The following is a 19494-nucleotide window of genomic DNA, read 5'->3' as shown; positions in this document are numbered from 1 at the left end:
TGTGAGAAAGATAATAAAATTTTGATGTTTTAATTAATTAAGTTTGACTTCGGTCAACGTTTTGGGCAAATGGACCCGGACTTGTGATTTGACAGTCTCGGAGGGTCCGTAGGAAAATATGAGACTTGGGGGTGTGCCCGGAATCAAATTCCGAGGTTCCGAGTCTGAGGAATGAATTTTTACGTGAAATTATTTTCTGGAAATAATTAAAGAATTGGAAAGTGTTATTTGTTAGGGGGACTGTGCTGTTGGGCTCGTATTTTGGTTCCGATGCCCGGCACAAGTCTTAAATATGAGTTAAGCAATTGCTGTGAAGTTTGGTTAGATTTGGACGCCATTTGACGTGTTTTGAGCTAGCAACAGTATAATTTGATGTTTCATGGAAATTGGAAGGAAATCATGGGTCTTGAGGCCTAATTTGATGTTGTTTTGGTGATTGGATCTCACGGATGAGTTCGTAGGATGTTATTGAGTTAGTGTGTATGCTTGGTTTGGAGCCCCGAGGGCTCGGGTGAGTTTTGAGTAGGTCCCGGGAGGCCTTAGGCTTAAAGTAACAGATGTTGCAGTGTTGCAGGCCCCAGCGCGACCGCGGTCATTCCCGCGCGGTCCGCGCTGGAAGCCACGCGGCCGCGGTTCAGTCTGCGCGGTCCGCGTGGCCAGTTTCAGAGGGGTCCTCGGCCTTGGTTTGACCAGCGCGGCCGCGCACCAAGTTCGTGCGGTCCGCGCTGGGAGATTCAGAGAAGGTCCCAGGTGCAAGACACCAGCGCGGTCGCGTACCAAAATCGTGCGTTCCGCGCTGGGTAGGTTCAGAGAGTCATTTTCTTCACCACCACATTCAGCGGTGCTTCATCAGAGGATCCCTAGGATTTCTTATTCAGCTGCCATGAGATCCTTAGGACTATGGGTATTGTGGAGACCAATGGGGTCGACTTCATCACCTTCCGGCTTGCAGGATCCGCCAAGACTTGGTGGAGGGACTATTGCCTATCTAGACCAGCAGGGTCTCCAGCATTGACATGGGATCAGTTCGTGGAGTTATTTTTGGAGAAGTTTCTCCCAGTTACTCAGCGGGAGGCACTACGCAGGCAGTTCGACCGCCTCCAGCAGGGCTCCATGCCAGTTACACAGTATGAGACTCGGTTCATTGATCTGGCACGCTATGCTGTGGTTATACTCCCCACCGAGAGAGAGAGGGTGCGGAGGTTTATTGATGGATTGATCCAGCCGATCCGTCTCCAGATGGCTATGGGAGCTGGTAGTGAGATTTCTTTTCAGGAGGCGACCAATGCAGCCCGTAGAGTTGAGATGGCTCTTGCACGGGGAGGTGGTCATGGGTCGGACAAGAGACCCCGTCATGCAGGTAGATTCCGTGGTACCTCATCTGGAGGTGGGGATTCTTATGGTAGAGGCCATCCTCCGAGGCCCTTTCAGTCAGCCCTACAGGTCTCACATGGTACTTCAGGTGGTCGTGGCTCTCAGCCGCAGTCTTCTGACCAGCAGCTTTTCAGTTCACCATCAACACCTATCAGCGCCCCACCACTCCGTTATTCTCAGCAGCCGAGGGCTTGTTACACGTGTGGCGACACGAGACATATTGCCAGGTATTGCCCTCGAGCTTCTGACAGCTCTCAGCAACAGGGTCCTCGTCCTATGATTCAGGCATCGGGTGATCCACAGGCCGCTCAGCCAGTTAGAGGCGGGGGTAGAGGCCATAGAGGTGGAGGTAGAGATCATAGAGGTGGAGCTCGGACCGCCAGAGGTAGAGGCCAGCCAGCAGCCGATCGTCCCAGAGATATGGTTCAGGGAGGTGGGGCCCAGCCCCGATGTTATGCTCTTCCAGCCAGGCTAGAGGCTGAGTCTTCAGATGCAGTTATTATAGGTACTATTCTGGTCTGTGATAGGGATGCTTCAGTGCTATTTGACCCTGGGTCTACGTATTCATATGTGTCATCCTATTTTGCACCCTACCTGACTATGCCTAGTGATGCCTTGGGTATTCCTGTATATGTATCTACACCGGTGGGTGATTCTATAGTGGTCGACCGAGTTCATCGTTCCTGTGTGGTAGTGTTTGAGGGTCTTGAGACCCGTGTTGATTTATTGCTCTTAGATATGGTGGATTTCGACGTCATATTACGGATGGATTGGTTGTNAAGTAATTAAATGACCATTTTGTTCAGTGTGAACTCTAATTCAAAAGGGTAAAAAAGACGAACGACATTTCGCTAGGGGCCTTCGTGCTTTTAATATAGTATAGATTAGAATAACAATAAGATTATAATATTTTACCAAATCTATAAATTTATACTTTATTTTATTTTATAGGACAATATTAAAGCGAATGTGAAATTTCAAAAAAGAAAGAAAGATTTTTCACTCATAAGCAAAATTATGTGTAATACCAAAATTACCGTTAGAATATTATGATATTTAACATTAGGATAAAAATGAATGTTAATATTAAAGCCATTCAAATATAATTAAGTGTTAATCTTTTATTAGATGGATTAAATAGAAGAAGAGTGTCAAGTAAAGCTTAATATCCGAATAACAATGAAAATTAAATTAGTATATGAAGGATCCTGGACCACCATTAAAACTTGTGGCTGAGAAAATTAGTGGGTGGTGACGTGGCAACACCTTTAAATTAAAGGATATCAAATTCACAGTCTATAGAACGCCAACTGGTTTTGCTTCTAAACTTAGCATCAAAAAGAAGAAAAAGAATCGATCTTGTATCCACGTCCGCTCGCCGGCGGCGACTCCATAACCACTGCTAGAAGAGTTGAAGAGTCTTCCTATACTTTCCCCTTCCAATTTTCTGAATTCTCCTTTTCGTTTTCTCTGGAAAATATGACGTGTGACTCAGAAATCAAGCTGTTCGGTAAGATACTTCCGATGGTCGTATCCGGCGAATATTCCGGCATCGGTAGGTCTACGATTGATAATCGGAGTAGCACTGGGTTTGATGTTGATCAATATTTAGAGGACAATAGAACAAGCAGTTCAGAGAATGATGAAGGAAGTGAGTCAATTGACTACGAAAATCAAGCAGCTGATAAGGTACAGTTTCAAAAATTCAACTGTTTAATTTTGGTAATGGATTTCAATAGAAAGAATTACGTACTTCCTAATTTGAGATTTTGCTTAATTTGGTTATGAATTTTAAAAGTAAGTCCTCTTGGATGTTGAATTGGAAAATGGAAAACTAAAGCTAAGGTGGATTCAGAATTTTAAGACAATTGAGTTTGATATTAGTGCATCTAATACTCCTTTGTGGTTGGGTGGAAATTTAGTGTATAAATTTACAATTTTTAAGGTATTTCAACTATATATATGCAGATTAAGTAGTTTGGATAATAGACTTACTAAGTTCTAGATCTGTCACTGTTCAGTCTTCTTTTATTATGGATTAATTGAGAATTCAAAACACCTAATTAGATGTTCCTGCATCATAATTTGTGTGTTTATTCAATGATTTTCCACCTTTACCATATAAGTTGAATCGATGAAATTGGGGAAAAATAAGCTACTCGGTACTGTGTTACCCTTTTTGAGGACGAATCCTTTAGGAAAGGTTACAAACTTGTCTATGCTCCCTATTTGTGATGATTTTTACCATTATGCGCGGTCGATTTTAGCTCAAACTCTTTACTGTAGCTATCTAATTACAATTTTCACAAGAAGCTCATGAGTTCCTTGAGCCGAGGGTCTATCGGATACAACCTCACTACCTTCACAAGGTAGAGTTTGTTGTTCTTGTTTTACAAGAAGCTCATGGAGTTTTATGTTTTTGATTTAGGACGATATTCATATAACAAGAGAACTCAGTGAAGACAAACTGGAGGAGGAAGATCAAAATCAGATGATGGAAATATCAGAAAATCCTAAGACTTCATCAGGATCAGAGAAAAGTACTAAATCTCCTACTGATGAAGACCATCAAACAGTAAGATCTTCCGAGACTGAAAATGAACCAAATACAACAGATTCCCAGCAGACACTTCTGAAGAAGCCAGACAAAATTCTCCCTTGCCCTCGTTGCAATAGTACGGATACAAAATTCTGTTACTATAATAACAACAATGTCAACCAGCCTCGTCATTTCTGCAGGAGCTGCCAGAGGTACTGGACTGCCGGTGGTACCATGAGGAATCTCCCCGTGGGAGCTGGTCGTCGCAAGAACAAGAATCTTGCATCTCATTATCATCATATAAGTATCCCTGATGATGTATTACTAGCATCAAGAATTGAATCTCCAAATGGATTTCATCATCCAATGTTCAAACCAAATGGCACTGTTCTATCCTTTGGTCCCGAGTTACCACTGTGTGACTCTATGGCCTCTGCTTTAAATCCAGCAGAGAGAAGGGCACCGAATGTGATCCCAAATGGTTTTTACAAACAGGAACACCGGAATTCTTCTTGCAAAGGTGGAGAAAATGGCGTTGACTGCTCTAAGGGATCTTCCATCAAGACTTCAAGTATGATGGTGGAAGGAGGTAACATCAAGCCGCACGAGGCAGTTATGCGTAATACAAATGGCTTCCCGTCTCCAGCTCCTTGCCTCCACGGAGTACCTTTCCCTTTTCCATGGAATGCTGCAGTTCCTATGTCAGCTATTTACCCCTTTGGATTCCCCATGCCATTTTACCCTGCACCTTATTGGAACTGCAGTGTGCCTCCTTGGACTAATCCTTGGCTGAGTCAACCATCGCGAACAGAAAACGAGAAAGTGTCAGGTTCTGATCCTAATTCACCTTTAGGAAAGCATTCAAGAGAAGGTGATGATCCAGAGGGCAAGGAACCAGTCGAACAAAAGAGTTCAAAAAGGTCTATTTTGGTCCCAAAAACATTGCGAATTGATGATCCTGATGAAGCTGCAAAGAGTTCTATATGGTCAACTCTTGGGATTAAATATGATTCTGCTAGCAGGGGAGGATTTTTCAAGGCTTTGCAACCAAAAATTGATGACAAAGACCATAAAGATACTACATCTCCAGTGTTGCATGCTAACCCTGCAGCCTTATCTAGATCCCTCGTCCTCCAGGAGAGAACCTAAACGTGCTGATCCTATAAAACTCCAAAGAGTTCTTAATGGTCAACGTTGGGAATTAAATATGATTCTGTTGGCTGAGGAGTTTTCAGGGCCTTGCAACCAAAAAGTTGTGACAAAATCATAAAAGCACTGCATATCCTTTGTTGCATGCTAATCTTGCAGCCTTATCTATGTCCCTCAGCTTCAAGAAGAGAGCCTAAAATGATGCTCCGAAAAATCTCCCGTTCAGCTCTCGCGAAAATAGTTACCAGCTATTATGTGTTTCCTACCTGATGGACGCTTACAGTGCACAGATCACTTGCAGAGTTGAGAGGGTTGTAGAAACTTGTGTTAATAGTTTTTCCTGTTAAAATTAAGAGCAAGTGGCTGGCCTGGTTGTACTTTCTGTGTTTTCTACTGTACATACATTTACACAGCTGACAATAGAAGGGAAGACAGATATATTTAGATGCACTAGCTAGGTGTAACATATTTGAATCTCAAAGTTTGTTTGGAGAGGGCCGCTCCCTGTAAACATTTTTGTTGGTGGTTTAAATAACAATGAACCTTTCTTTTCAGATTTCTGAGGTCATACTATAGTTTTCATGATCTTTGATGAATGTGCCATTTCTTCATTTGTTTTCATGGTAGACATCGCAGGGTATTAAAGAAATTAAGAAATATCAATAGAAAGGCTTTTTAAAGATTAATCTTATGGAAAAATAATTGCAGAAATGTATTTATAATAATACCAACTACTAAGGTACACAGCACAAATATTTTAGGATAAGCAGCTTGGACTGAAGTAGAGTTGCATAGTGGCAAATGGATGTCAAGTGTCCTCTTTCATGCAGATAGCTTTGAGCCTATGATGTCTGAGCCATGGGAGCTAGAGGAACAGAAAGGGGTTCACTCGAATTCCTTTTGCAGGAAATTACACTATATATATAAGGTTTATATAAGGTCAAATATTTTTTTTATGTATATATATTAGTTGTTGAATACCTTTGATTTTTTCGTGTATTTACTTTTTTTATTTTTTGAATCCCCTTTGTAGAAATGCTGCTTCGCCGCTGAGTCTCTCAACCTTTGTGGAATCTACAAAAAGGTAGTCAAGTAGTATTCCTTTTCGAACCCAAACAACTTGATGAAGGAAATGGAAAGATAATATAATCCATTCTCCTTTCTTTTTTGTTCTTTTTCCAACCCTAAAAGCCAGTAGGAAGTGGCCAGCAAAGATAGATCACTTCAAATTCTTTTTATTCAGTTTTCTCTATTATATGGCATGTGAAATGTTAAACTGCTTCTCAACCTCAAATATCATAACAGAACCAAATAGATAGCCTGATACCTACTTGACCCTGGATTTTCAAGAATTGTTTTATCTGATAATTTGACAAGAAATGAATTAGCTATATTAGTAGACAATCAATCCCAATTTAACTGGAAGGAAACTGTATCATCTGATGTAAAAAAGGACAGTCCGATACACTAAGCTCTCGTTATGCGCGGAATCCGAAAAAAGGCTGGACCACAAGGATCTAGTTTACACAACCTATATTTGTGCAAGAGGCCTGTTTCATCTTACGTGGACATTTGAATATGGCAGTTAGAAAATGAGAGCAATTTTGTGTACCTGTTGGAGTTGGCAATTTATGAATAGGAAACAAAGTAGATATTTTGATGGCATGGGGCCAGGCAACTCTAAGCCACATCTTATGATTAAAAATAGTTGGCTTTGGGTCCCAAATCCCATATGCTCATAATGCCAAATGCTTTTGGCACTTTCACTTAGCTTTTGCTTTCTTTTTCTCTTTCCCTTCTCTTCTCTTTTAAAGAAAGGCATTTATACATAGGGACATACCTTTCTCTATCTGTATATTCTTTCCTTTCTGTTTCTTGGACAACTGATAATCCAAGATTGATATGGTTCATGGTAGGGTTCTTCAATTTCTAGCCCTTCCTTTTTCCTAAAATAAAAAATCTACCTATCAATTTTGTAGCTCATATGTAAATTTAATTACTGCTTGAAATTTTCAATAGAAAATTAACTTAATGTAGAGTGTTCTACAGAGTCAATTACTCATATGGTCACTCAACTAGATTTTTCAAATTTTGGATTGCAAAATACCTATTTTACCCTCTAAATTATAAATATTTATCTTCTTTATTTTTTAAACTTTTATTACGCTTTTCCCTTTTTAATTTATATTATGGACTTACCTATAGAATAAATAAATATTATTTATAAATTAAAAAAATAAAAAATATTTAAGCATCTATAATGCTGGAATAACAAAATAATGAGCATAGTAAAAAATTAATTAGAATAATTTGTTCGTAATAATAATTTTAGTATTAGCAACAAAAATAAACAAATTTATTTACACAATTCAGAATGAAAGAAAATAAAAGTTGTAAAATATATATTCCATGCACTTAATATAAAAATAATTATTTAAATAAAAGTATTTTTATAATACACACTATATTTTCTTGAAAATTATGCTCAGTTATATTATATATATTCCTTGCACGACTTAACATAGCATATTTTACCCTATACAGATAGTCACCCTGCTTTCCGGTGACATAACTTTGTGTCATCGGAAAGTTGGTAGAAACATAATAATATAATTGAGCATAATTTTTAAGAATATATAATGTATATTATAAAAACACATTTATTTAAATAATTATTTTTTATATTACGTGCATGGGATATATATTTTACAACCTTTATTTCTTTCATTCTAAATTGTGTAAATAAATTTTTGAATTTTTGTCGTTAATACTAAAATTATTATTACTAACAAATTATTCTAATTAAGTTTTTTTTACTATGCTCATTATTTTGTTATTCCAGCATTATATATACTTAAATACTTTTTATTTTTTAATTTATAAATAATATTTATTTATTCTATAGATAAGTCCATAATAAAAATTAAAAAGGGAAAATCATAGTATTAAAAAGTTTTAAAAAAAATAAAAAGAAGATAAATATTTATAATTTAGAGGGTAAAATAGGTATTTGGCAATCCAAAATTTGAAAAATCCAGTTGAGTGACCTTCTGAGTGCAATAGGCATAATTCAGTGACTTTGTTGTTACAAACGAAAGTAAAGTGACTTTAAGAGATAATTTTGGATAATTGAGTGACTATTTAAGTAACGGACTCGTGTTCTACATGTCTGAAACCATCATAAGCTTATGAATTACGAGGATTACCCAATATAGAGACGCTTCAATATTTGTAGACAATTATTGCCCTCTTTCATAAATTCATGTGACTGATCCTTATGTTTATAATATGGCACCTCCTTTTGTAAATCCAGCTCTGGAAGCTGATAGGAAGCACTTTTTTGATGTAACTACAAGCCAAACAATGGAGGACTCTAGTAGTACTACCTATGTAAATACTATGATGCATGCTAAAGGTAGTAGTAGTACTAATGTTGGTTTGCCTAGTAGTAGTTTAACTAAGTTTGGCAAGACAGCCATCTGTAATGGGTCACTCTGTATGCAGTAGTTAATATATATGCATCTTATCTTTTTGCACCAAAAAAAAAGTAAGGTGTAAAAAAACATGTGACTAGGTCAAGTGAAGGGCTTAACTGTCGTCAACGAAACTACATAGAGTCGTGATTCACAACTCCACATTTTCCAGTTATAAATGAGAGGTATATGGCAAATGATTTTCCAAGAAAATTATTATTTTGTGGCTTGAATTATTTCCTTGTATTTTTAGGAAACCCATAGTCCCTATAGGTTTAGGAAAACCCATTGTCCTAATAGATTTGGGAAAGGAAAACCTATAGTCCTTGTCAAATTGGGAAACCTTTCTCATATATGTTTGAGACCTTTTGGGATCTATATATAGGGGTAGTAGTTAGGGATTCTATAGATGGTATTTTGCTTTTCTTCTCATTCATAGTGGAAAACTCTCTCTTCTTTTGCCTCGAGGATTAGGCTTAGCCGAACCTCGTTAAATCCTTGTGTTGATTTTTCTTCTCTATTTGCTTTGTGTGTGATTGTGTGCTAGTTAACCCACGATATTCCGCAACAATTGGTATCAGAGCAAGGTTCGGGTTTCTACATATAATCTAGGGTTAAGATGTCTTCATCATTTTCAACAAAATACGAAATAGAGAAACTTGACGGGGGTTCTAGTTTCAGTCTATGGAAGATTATGATGAAATCGTCCCTGGTGTTACAAGGGTTATGGAAAGCAATTGATGAGGATTTTCCTGAAGATATGAAAGAGACAAAGAAGGAAGACCTGAAAGAGAGGTTTTTGAGTGTGATCTTCATGAGCATTACAGATAGCGTTCTTCGGGAAATTGCTGAAGAAACTTCTGCAGCAACGACATGGAAGAAACTGGAAGATCTGTATTCTAAGAAATCGCTGACAAACCTCCTCTACCTGAAAAAGAGGTTATACAATTTCCGTATGAACGAATTATACCTATTAAAACTCACCTTGATGAGTTTAATTCAATTATATGGACCTGAAGAATGTGGATATCAAAATTGAGAGTGCGAATCAGGCCTTTATTGTGTTATGTTCTTTACCACCGTCTTATAATACTTTTGCCGATACGCTGCTATATGGGAAAGACATCATTTCACTGGAAGATGGTAGTAATGCACTAAAATCTAAAGAGTTAAAAAAGAGCTTTCCAGACAGCAGAATTGAGGGCAAGGGTCTTGTGATTAGAGGAAGAACACAACAAAAGGACTTTAACAGGAAAAAGTCAATCGCCAGATCAAAGTCTAGAGCAAGGAAGCAACACTATTATGAGTGCTAGGAGCAAGGTCACTACAAGAGAGATTGTCCTAAGCTGAAGAAGAAAAGAGGGAAGTAGAAAATAGATAATTCAGCAAATATTTTTGACACTAGCAATAATTCTGATGATAGTGATTATGTAGGGGAAGTTTGTGCTGTGAGTTCTAGTCATGTACAGAATTCTTGGGTTCTTGATTCTGGTGCTACTTTCCACATGTGTCCATATAAGGATTGGTTTGCAACTTACAAGCAAATGAATGAGACTGTCTACATGGGAGATGATAATCCATTACCAGTAGAGGGAATTGGTAGCATCAAATTGAGAATGTTCGATGGAATTATCAGAAACATTAAGTGTTGGCATGTTCCTCGGATAAAGAGAAATTTGATTTCTCTTTCGACTTTGGATGATCAAGGGTATAAATTTCACTCTGAGAATGGAATACTTAAAGTGCGTAAAGGCTCCATAGTACCCATGAAGGGTAAACTGCATTCTAAATTGCATCATCTTCAGGTCAGTGTAGTTGAAGGGGAAGCTGATGTAGCTTCTGGGAAAAGTGATAATGGATTGTCTTTGTTGACTAAGCAGAATTTGCTGAATGGGTACAAAAATCAAGTTTTGAATTTTTGTGAGCATTGTGTGTTTGGTAAACAGATAAGGGTAAAGTTCATCAAGAAGGCCGAGCACAAGACCAGAGACAAGTTAGATTATATACACTCAGACTTGTGGGGTCCAAACAGAGTTCCCTCCAAGAGTGGTGCCAGGTATTTTATGAATTTGATTGATGATTACTCAAGAATGGCGTGGGTGTATTTTCTAAAAACAAAAGATGAGGCATTTCTGACATTTGTTAAATAGAAGATGATGGTTGAAAGGCAGGCGGAAAGAAAAGTTAAGCTTTTTCGAACTGACAATGGGTTGGAATTTTACAATTCTGAGTTCGATAATTTCAGCAGCAGAAAAGGCATTGTGAGACACCACACTTGTGTCGGAACACCACAACAAAATGGTGTTGCAGATCGTATGAACAGAACGCTTTGTGATAGGGCACGAAGCATGCTTTCACACTCATGTGTTAGCAAAGATTTTTGGGCTGAAGCAATCGATACAGCTTGTTATTTGGTCAATGGATCTCCATCCACAGCTATTGTGTTCAAAACTCCTTTTTAGGTATGGTCCGGTTTGCCTGTTGATTATTCAAATTTAAGGATATTTGGTTGTCCTACTTATACTCGTGTGAGGGGGGAAAACTTGAGCCGAGGGCAAAGAAGTGCATATTTCTAGGGTATGCAACTAGAGTGAAATGTTATAGGTTGTGGTGCATAGATCAAAAGACTCCAGGGTTAATTATCAGTAGGTATGTAACATTCAATGAATCCGCCTCACTGGACAGTCAAAGGAAGAAGGCAATAGCAAAAACAGATCGAGGTGTCAGTGACCGCACAGAGCTAGAAATTGAATCCCTACTAGCTCAGCCCAGTAGTTCTAAAGTAGAAGAAGTGAAAGAGGTGCAAAATATTGATCAAGATGATAATGTTGATGCACCTGCGCAACAACCATATATCATTGCAACAGGAGAGAAAAGAGAGTGATCAATCCACCACAAATGTTTGCAAACGTAGCTGATGGTAATTTTCCTGGATATGCAAATTTTGTGGAGTTTACTTTGTCTGTTGCAGAGACCATTGATGTGCTTGAGCCTAATAGCTATAAAGAAGTTATTTCTAGTCTAGAAGCGGATCAGTGGGTTGGTGCTATGAGTGAAGAGATTGAATCTCTTCATAAGAATCAGACATGGAAGCTTGTTCCATTTCCAAAGGGACAGAAGGTACTAGGCTGCAAATGGATTCAAAAGAAAAGAGGGCAATCCAAGGGTTGAAGCATCAAGGTACAAGGCAAGATTAGTAGCTAAAGGTTTTACACAGAGGGAGAGATAGATTACAATGAAGTGTTCTCTCCAGTGGTAAAGCATAGCTCTATCAGGGTCTTACTGGTTTTGGTGGCTCTTCATAACTTAGAACTAGAGCAGTTAGATGTGAAAACTGTATTCTTGCATGGTGAGTTAGATGAGCAGATTTATATAAGTCAACCCAAGAGATTCATTACTCAGGATAAGAAAAATCATGTTTGATTGCTTAAGAAATCTTTATATGGTCTGAAACAGTCGCCTATGCAGTGGTATAAAAGATTTGATACATTCATGATTCAAAATGCATTTTCTCGAAGTGCATATGATATTGTGTGTATTACAAAATGCTTGAAGATGGTTCTAGTATATATTTGTTGTTATATGTGGATGACATGCTTATTGCTGCTAAAAGCATGTCACATATTACCCAATTGGAGAAGCAACTAGGTGAGGAGTTTGAGATGAAGGATTTGGGTGCTACAAAGAAGATATTGGGGATGGAGATTACTCGAGATAGAAGGGTTGGAAAGCTGATGCTGTCCCAACAGTCCTATATTCAGAAGGTCCTCAAGAGATTTAATATGACTGGTGCTAAATCTGTATCTGTTCCTTTTGCTTCCCATTTCAAGTTGTCTGTAGACATGTCACCAAAAACAAACGAGGAGATGGAGTAGATGTCTAATGTTCCAATTCGAGTGTTGTAGGTATCATTATGTATGCTATGGTCTGCACACGCCCTGACATTTCACATGTTGTTAGTGTTGTGAGTAGATACATGGCGTGTCCTGGTAAAGAACATTAGCAGGCGGTGAACTGGATCTTGAGATACTTGAAAGGTACTGCAGATGTAGGCTTGACTTTTTACAAAGACAAGTTGAGTGAATCCTTAGTTGGCTATGTCGACTCAGATTATGCAGGGGACTTAGATAAGAGAAGATCTCTGACAGGTTATGTTTTTACTCTTTCTGGTAGTGTCATCGGTTGGAAGGCGACTTTGCAGTCTGTCGTAGCTTTGTCTACCACAGAAGCTGAGAATATGGCAATTACGGAAGCATTTAAAGAAGCTATTTGGCTACAAGGCTTGGTAAGTGATCTTGGACTAGCTCAGAAGAATACACAAGTTTTTTGTTACAATCAGAGTGCCATTCATCTTACTAAGAATCAGTTCTTTCATGAGCGGATGAAGCATATTGAAGTCAGGCATCACTTTATTCGAGACATTATATCAAAAGGGGTTGTTAATATGGAGAAAGTGTCTACACATGATAATCCAGCTGATATGATGACCAAGGAAGTCCCGGCCAACAAGTTAGGCATTGCCTAGACTTGATTGGTGTGTGCAGTACTCAATAGAGCCCTCGTGAGGGTTGAGGGCAAGGTAGAGAGACGTTGTTCCTGTTGATGAAGAGAACTCAAGCCAAAGGGAAGATTTGTTATTTTGTGGCTTGAATTATTTTCTTGTATTTTTAGGAAGCCTATAATCCCTATAGGTTTAGGAAAACCCATTGTCCTAATAGATTTGGGAAAGGAAACCTATAATATTTGTCAAATTGGGAAACCTTTCTCTTATAGGTTTGGGACCTTTTGGGATCTATATATAGGGGTTGTAGTTGGGGATTCTATAGATTGTATTATGCATTTCTTCTCATTCATAGTGTAAAACTCTCTTTGCTTTTGCCCCGAGGATTAGCCTTAGCCGAACCTCGTTAAATCCTTGTGTTGATATTTCTTCTCTATTTGCTTTGTGTGTAATTGTGTGCTAGTTAACCCATGATATTCCACAACAAGAAAATGAACCCAAATATCACTGCTGTCTAAGTGCTCGTTGTTCTGGTTAGACCTACTCCAACGTTTTGTGTGAAGCTTACAGTACCTTCTTTACTTAATTACATCAGATTGTTCCTTCCATTCCCTTTATAATTTCTTGTGTGTGAGAGCACGAAGTTGCAATCCTTAAATTATAACTATGTATAAATAAATTACAATCACCTCTTAGTTGGTTCACCAATATAAGATTTGACCCTTCTTGGTAAAATTGTGAATCCTCTCCATGGTTTCCTTCAAAATTCTTTTTCAAAAAAAATTTCATTATTGGCCTTAATGTAAGTCTTGAAACAAATCACCTTAGTGATGTCTACAAATCTAAGCTTATTATAATCATGAAATAAGTCGCACCGTTCACACAAGCATAATTAATTAAAAATCGCACTTGCATCCTGTGCATTTTTAATGACACACGATGATGTCATTTTTTGACAAAAGAAATGTTGAAATATGTTATGTATAAATCCCACAAATCTAAAAACCCAATACATAGAATTCGATTAGATCTTGAGTTTCTCTATACTAATAGTGTATACATTGATCTACATCAACACCTAGCTTTTGATATGAGAAGCTGAAAAGTGGGGTAACAACATGCTATATCCAGTTAAATTAAAAAAAAGTTCTTTATCCATTGCTTATATCCTTTCTATTATTGGACACCAGAATTTGTATTATTACTAACGTGAATTACCAGGAAGAAATTATGCCGACTTTTGATGCACTCCCACAAAGAAGGAAACAAGAAACTACTCAATTTTTTTTCTATGGGTAAACTTTAATAACCTTTTCAACATTCTTTCCTCCAGACTTTCTACCAAGACTGGACTTCATTGAACTGTCTCTTATATAGAAACTTGAATTCTACATTCATCTCATTAATCTGATTCAAAAATTTAAAAGGAAAAGGAACACAATTAGGTTATGGAGAAGATCGTCTTTTCATTCTCAGCTCAGGGCAAGAAGATAGCTGATGGACTCAATCATTTCAATTCCACCATCTTAAGTTGTATTATTCTTGGCTTAGTAATCACATTTCAGGAATTTCGTTCTTGTTTTTTTTCTTTATTTCGAGCCATTCTTTTGGTATTTACTCCATATAACAAGTCTGAAACTTCATCAAAGTCAAAAAACTGTGGCCCTGAAATTGTTACTACTAATAATGAGGCACTATTGCAGGAAGATTTTGAGATAATATTTGATACACTAATGACTTTTTGCAACTCAAATGGGGATGATTTTGATAAGGTTGGATTGGCTGAGGTTTTTGATTCGTTTGATGAAACAGAGCCTAGTTTAGAAGAAGTTAAAGAAGCTTTTGATATGTTTCATGAGAATGGAGATGGCTATATTGATGCAAATGAGCTAAAGAAAGTCATTTGCAAGATGGGTTTCTTGGAATTTTCATTGGAGGATTGCCAGAGAATGATTGTGCCATATGATGAAAACACAGATGGAAAAATTGAATTTGCTGAGTTTCTAAAGCTCATGGAGCAAAGTACCATGAGGTCACAGGTTCGAGTCATGAAAACAGTCTCTTGCAGAAATGCAGGGTAAAGTTACGTATAATAAACCCTAATGGATATGGTCCAGCCCTTCTCCGAACCCTGCGCATAGCGGGAGCTTAGTGCACCGGACTGTCAGAAGATAGATCATGTTGTTTTGATTATGTAGCGGAGTTAATATATATAGTACATGAATAAGAACTGCAAATTCTGGTTGTTCTGTACAGTAGAGGTCCATTGTTTAAAAATAAATCTCTCTGTTTTTACTTTCCATTAAAAAAATTACTAACTCAATGATTACAAGGTAACAATATCTTCACTCCAATAATGTAAATATGGTTCTCTAATTAGCGAATGTTTGGATAATGGTATTATGCCATGGGTCAGAAAGATGCTGCAACAAGTTGTCAAATGGTCCTTTTCCTGTCACATTGTGCTGCACTATAAATCCCAAAAATGCCAACATTGCCAATCTCCCTGCAAATCCACAAAAATATTAAATTGATTCTACAATGCATAAAAAAGCATTTAACTTATATACGCTAATATTGTAAAAAATTAATACTATGGCTAGTGGGGAAAGCAGAACTTTCATCGTGGGGATTCAAAAATAAAAAATAAACACATAAAGAAGTTAAGGAGATTCAACAACTAATATGTGTATGTATAAAAGAAAAAATCCACCTTATATACTATTATGAATCAAAATAGCCACGACGCCACATTTGGACTTTTGGCAAATTACATATGGGATTCTAGCCGAAAATAGAGCATGTGCACTGCCGTGACATAGATCAAGGAAATGAGGAGATAAATAATATGTTCATTGCATTCTAGAGTTAGGCTGAATATTGTCAGAAACTTTCCGCCTCTGGTCTCTCTCCGACTCTCCCTCTTTTATTTCTCTCTGTGACTCTGCCTCTCCCCCTATCCCTTCTTTCTGTCTATCTATCCCTTTACAGTGTAATCTTTGATTTGAGTATCAATATAACAATCTGCTGTTTCATGATTTGGTTGTGGATTTTGGATCTATTAACATATACACATAGCGAAGAGGGTTCAGCTGAATCCCCTTTCGCCCACCTTGCACCGCCCCTGACTATGGTTGTATGACTGTATCATGTTGTAGCAAGTTATCAGCCTAAACTTCAAGTTACTAATCTCATTTATTATGAACAGTTAGTTACCTTTAAAGTGACCATCATACGGACAATGTATAAAAATTAAACTCGATAAAGAAAACCATTAATTTGTGTTAAGTAGAGACTTACCATTAGCAATTTCCTTCTCCTTAGCTTCTAATGTGGGAGCAAAGTTGAGTGGGTTGAAAATACCACCAGGGTAACCAACTTCATTAGGAGGCAAGCTATAACTCTTGAAAATAGGATCTTGATTCACACTTCCTGGATTCTTAATGTCTTGCCAACGTCGAATTTCGATCGTAGTGAAACAATATGAACTCGATCACGAACAGAGTTGATGAAGATGCAAAGTACTCAGATTTTCCAGCATCATACCATTTTGGTACGTTAAGGAGTCCAGCACTAGTGAGAACCTCAGGCAGTAGCATTCTAGCAACACCTAACATGGCCCATAGACCGTTCACTAGCTCGGCTTGAACGAACCATTTCAAGTTCTCTGGGTCCTCAGCGAGCCCCAGTGGATCGAAACCATTGTCACCAGCGAGTCTACAACAATTACGTAGGTGTTTTTTAGTCCGTAGTATGAAGAAAAATAATTTTAGCTTGACATTTCACATAAGTAATATAACGGCTGATTTGATACATAAAGCTTAGTCAAAGGCGGTTTTAGAATTTAAAGTTTTTGAGTTCATATAACGATCTCAAGTTCAATAATAACTGGACGAATGTTGTTCCTAGCTAAATATTCTTATATTCTGTTGAATTTTTTAATATAAATACAGAGTTCGAACAAAAGTAACCGAATTCACGTAAACAGTAAATCACACCATAGATCTAGTATAGGCATATATAACTTATATGGATATCTATATAGTATCGATTTTTTAAGGGATATGAGGTGAAATAAGAATATAGATGAATAAGCAACAATTGGATAAACGTATATAAAGACTAAAATACCCTTAAAGGTGAGCAACTTCTCTCTTGTTATACAATATATAACAATTCTTACGTAGTACATTGCACATCTAATTTAAGAAGTAACAATTCAATTCAACCATAATAATCCTAATTATGTTCTAATATCTGCATAACTAGTCTCTGAACCTAAAGATGACCCCTTAAAGATTATGTCGTGTATTATATACATATAATATACATATTTTATGTACTTTTTAACTAGCAAATGCAATTAATTAATTTCGGTCGACCAACCAATTCTGCATTTTGCCCTTAAAGTAAAGGTAAGAATGCACCACATAATGTCAAAGAAAAATGTGATGTTGAATGTACGTGCATGCATACCTGCCATCAAGATAAGTAGGAGAGGTTAAGCCTGGAAGCCATTCACCTTTCTTAGCTTCAACTTTAAATGAGTTGTAAGATGAAGTTGATGGTTTAAAAAACACCTCCCTATTTAGTTTACCAGATGCTCCACTGAGGAACCTTGTCTTGGCGGCGGATGGCCGGAAGACGGCGGCGGAGGCTTGCGATGTGACGGTGGCCATTTGGGAGGTATCAAGAAAATGGAATAGGAGTTTAGGCGAGCTAAAAGATATTGTATCTTTTGTGTATGATTTTCTATTTGACTGGTACTTTATTATGGCCTTTGGTTCAATGTTGGAGAGTGAAAAGTTGGTATGCAAGATTTTTGGAACTCAACGGCTGGGATTGGGTTGTGAATTTGAGAGTAGCCAATGAGAAGAAATGCCTCTTATCCTTATCTTTGAGGCCATTATCCAAAGAATCTATTTCTTAATTGCTGTTGTTTTAGAGATAGTAGGGAATCCAAATACTTGCCATGTTGGAAAAAGAAAAACACATTAAAGAAATGGAAAGGAAAATGGATATATGAGGCTTGCCAAATGGAATCCTTCATCTCCAATTAGGATGTGACACTTGGTTCACTCTAGGTTGAAGATGCCACATTGGTAGAATTCAGGAGATAAGAAATGTATCTGTTTATTTTTCTTTTTTTGTTGGGTCGAAAATAATGTAACTGGTTGCATTCTGTAGTGTTGCATGGATTTAGTTGTAGTTTGGTATTTGATTGCATTAACCAAATAATTAGAGCATAAGTTTCGTATAAATAATACTGTTTAGCCAGAAAATAGGAATTTCGGTCAAAGCGTAATTTTAGAAGAACTCGGGTTACTGATAATCAAATAAGGAAGTAATTACGTAACAAGAGAAGAAAAATTGGACTAAGAAGTAGTTGAGTAAGCAATTGAAAGCAATGTAAATAAGTATATTCCAATAATAATCAGCGTGTTCTATACAAATGTTATTTCTCTCATTTTATATCTATTTCTAAATACTACATTTCTTTCCTCTCATAATAGAGCCATTATGAGCAATTAATGTCATTAATGAAACGTTATAATTGGCAATCGTAACTGTTTCGTGAAGATTCTATAACGCTCCCCATCATTTATGCTCATTAATTGCAGATATTACGAATCTGTACTTTTTGCTGTCTTGATTCATTCCATCGATGTCTCTTCAAATTATCAAGAGATCCGAGTAACCATTCCTTCTTATTTTCTTAAACCTTTGCTCGTACCTATTAAGCCCCGCGTCTCTTTGCATACTCTTTGCCAGCTGTCACTTATTCCACGCGTCTTGACATGTCAGCCACATAATTAATTCCAAATGTTAACTTAATTTTTCCCAATACAGATAGTCTCCCCACTTGCCATTTATTGCGGATGTGTGACGTTTGGAGTTGTCGTTCGTGCACCTGTCCCCAATGGAAGAATGAGTGATCTGCTCCCCTGCGGATCATGTTTTATTCAATATTTGTTCGATTACTCTTTTACATGCAAATGCAATGTAGGCATTGGGTTCGGCAATAATGATATCCCCCAACATACCAAAACTAGCTGTCACTCCACCAGTTGTCGGAGATGTAAGGATTGATACATAAAATAACTTTTTATTTAATTGATAATCATATAAAGCAGACGATATTTTAGCCATTTGCATCAAGCTCAAACTTCCTTCCTGCAATTGAATATTTGAGAAGTGGATCTCACTAAAGCGGAAATTTTTGTCGCCATTCCCACATACCATTATACCATTTCCAGAACCGACGCTTCGTATGTCACTTCCATTTAATGCATGTGACACGTGGTGGCTTTTGATTGGTTCTGCAGTTCCTCAGCATCTTTTAGGGCTTTTTTACGGCTGCATCAATCACGAAGTGATAGTTTTTATTATGACGTTTCCATCATTACCTTTAGTTTGACGGTTTGCTTTCCGTAGTATAACTATATCCTTTGTCTTTT

General features: G+C 37.4%; 2 protein-coding genes and 1 pseudogene across 3 annotated transcripts; 2 read left to right on the top strand and 1 right to left on the bottom strand.

Moving 5' to 3' along the window:
• Positions 1 to 2678: 2678 nt before the first annotated feature.
• LOC109207185 (cyclic dof factor 3-like) lies at positions 2679 to 5618 on the top strand. The gene is made up of 2 exons (XM_019370066.1): positions 2679 to 3063; positions 3803 to 5618. Exons 1-2 carry the CDS (start codon positions 2854 to 2856, stop codon positions 5060 to 5062), a joined length of 1470 nt encoding a protein of 489 aa, XP_019225611.1. The 5' UTR covers positions 2679 to 2853; the 3' UTR covers positions 5063 to 5618.
• An 8866-nt stretch (positions 5619 to 14484) lies between these two features.
• LOC109207179 (probable calcium-binding protein CML30) lies at positions 14485 to 15117 on the top strand. Its single transcript, XM_019370060.1, has one exon. It carries the CDS (start codon positions 14485 to 14487, stop codon positions 15115 to 15117), a length of 633 nt encoding a protein of 210 aa, XP_019225605.1.
• Positions 15118 to 15305: 188 nt separating this feature from the next.
• LOC109207184 lies at positions 15306 to 17843 on the bottom strand (annotated as a pseudogene). Its single transcript, XR_002064985.1, has 3 exons — positions 17513 to 17843; positions 16337 to 16753; positions 15306 to 15542 (listed from the first exon to the last, which is right to left on the bottom strand). The product of XR_002064985.1 is annotated as a chlorophyll a-b binding protein 4, chloroplastic-like (transcript).
• Positions 17844 to 19494: the final 1651 nt, after the last annotated feature.

Source organism: Nicotiana attenuata, unplaced genomic scaffold (genome assembly GCF_001879085.1).
Source record: "Nicotiana attenuata strain UT unplaced genomic scaffold, NIATTr2, whole genome shotgun sequence".
NCBI classification, from domain to species: Eukaryota; Viridiplantae; Streptophyta; class Magnoliopsida; order Solanales; family Solanaceae; genus Nicotiana; species Nicotiana attenuata.
The sequence above is the reverse complement of the archived record's forward strand: the minus strand, read 5'-3'. Positions and strand labels throughout refer to the sequence as shown.

Bases quoted from the DNA above. Each gene is read 5' to 3' on its own strand.
- LOC109207185 (XM_019370066.1), top strand. From the start codon at position 2,854: ATGACGTGTGACTCAGAAATCAAGCTGTTCGGTAAGATACTTCCGATG. The intron at 3,064-3,802 runs GTACAGTTTCAA...TTTTTGATTTAG, and splicing joins AAAATCAAGCAGCTGATAAG to GACGATATTCATATAACAAG.
- LOC109207179 (XM_019370060.1), top strand. From the start codon at position 14,485: ATGGAGAAGATCGTCTTTTCATTCTCAGCTCAGGGCAAGAAGATAGCT.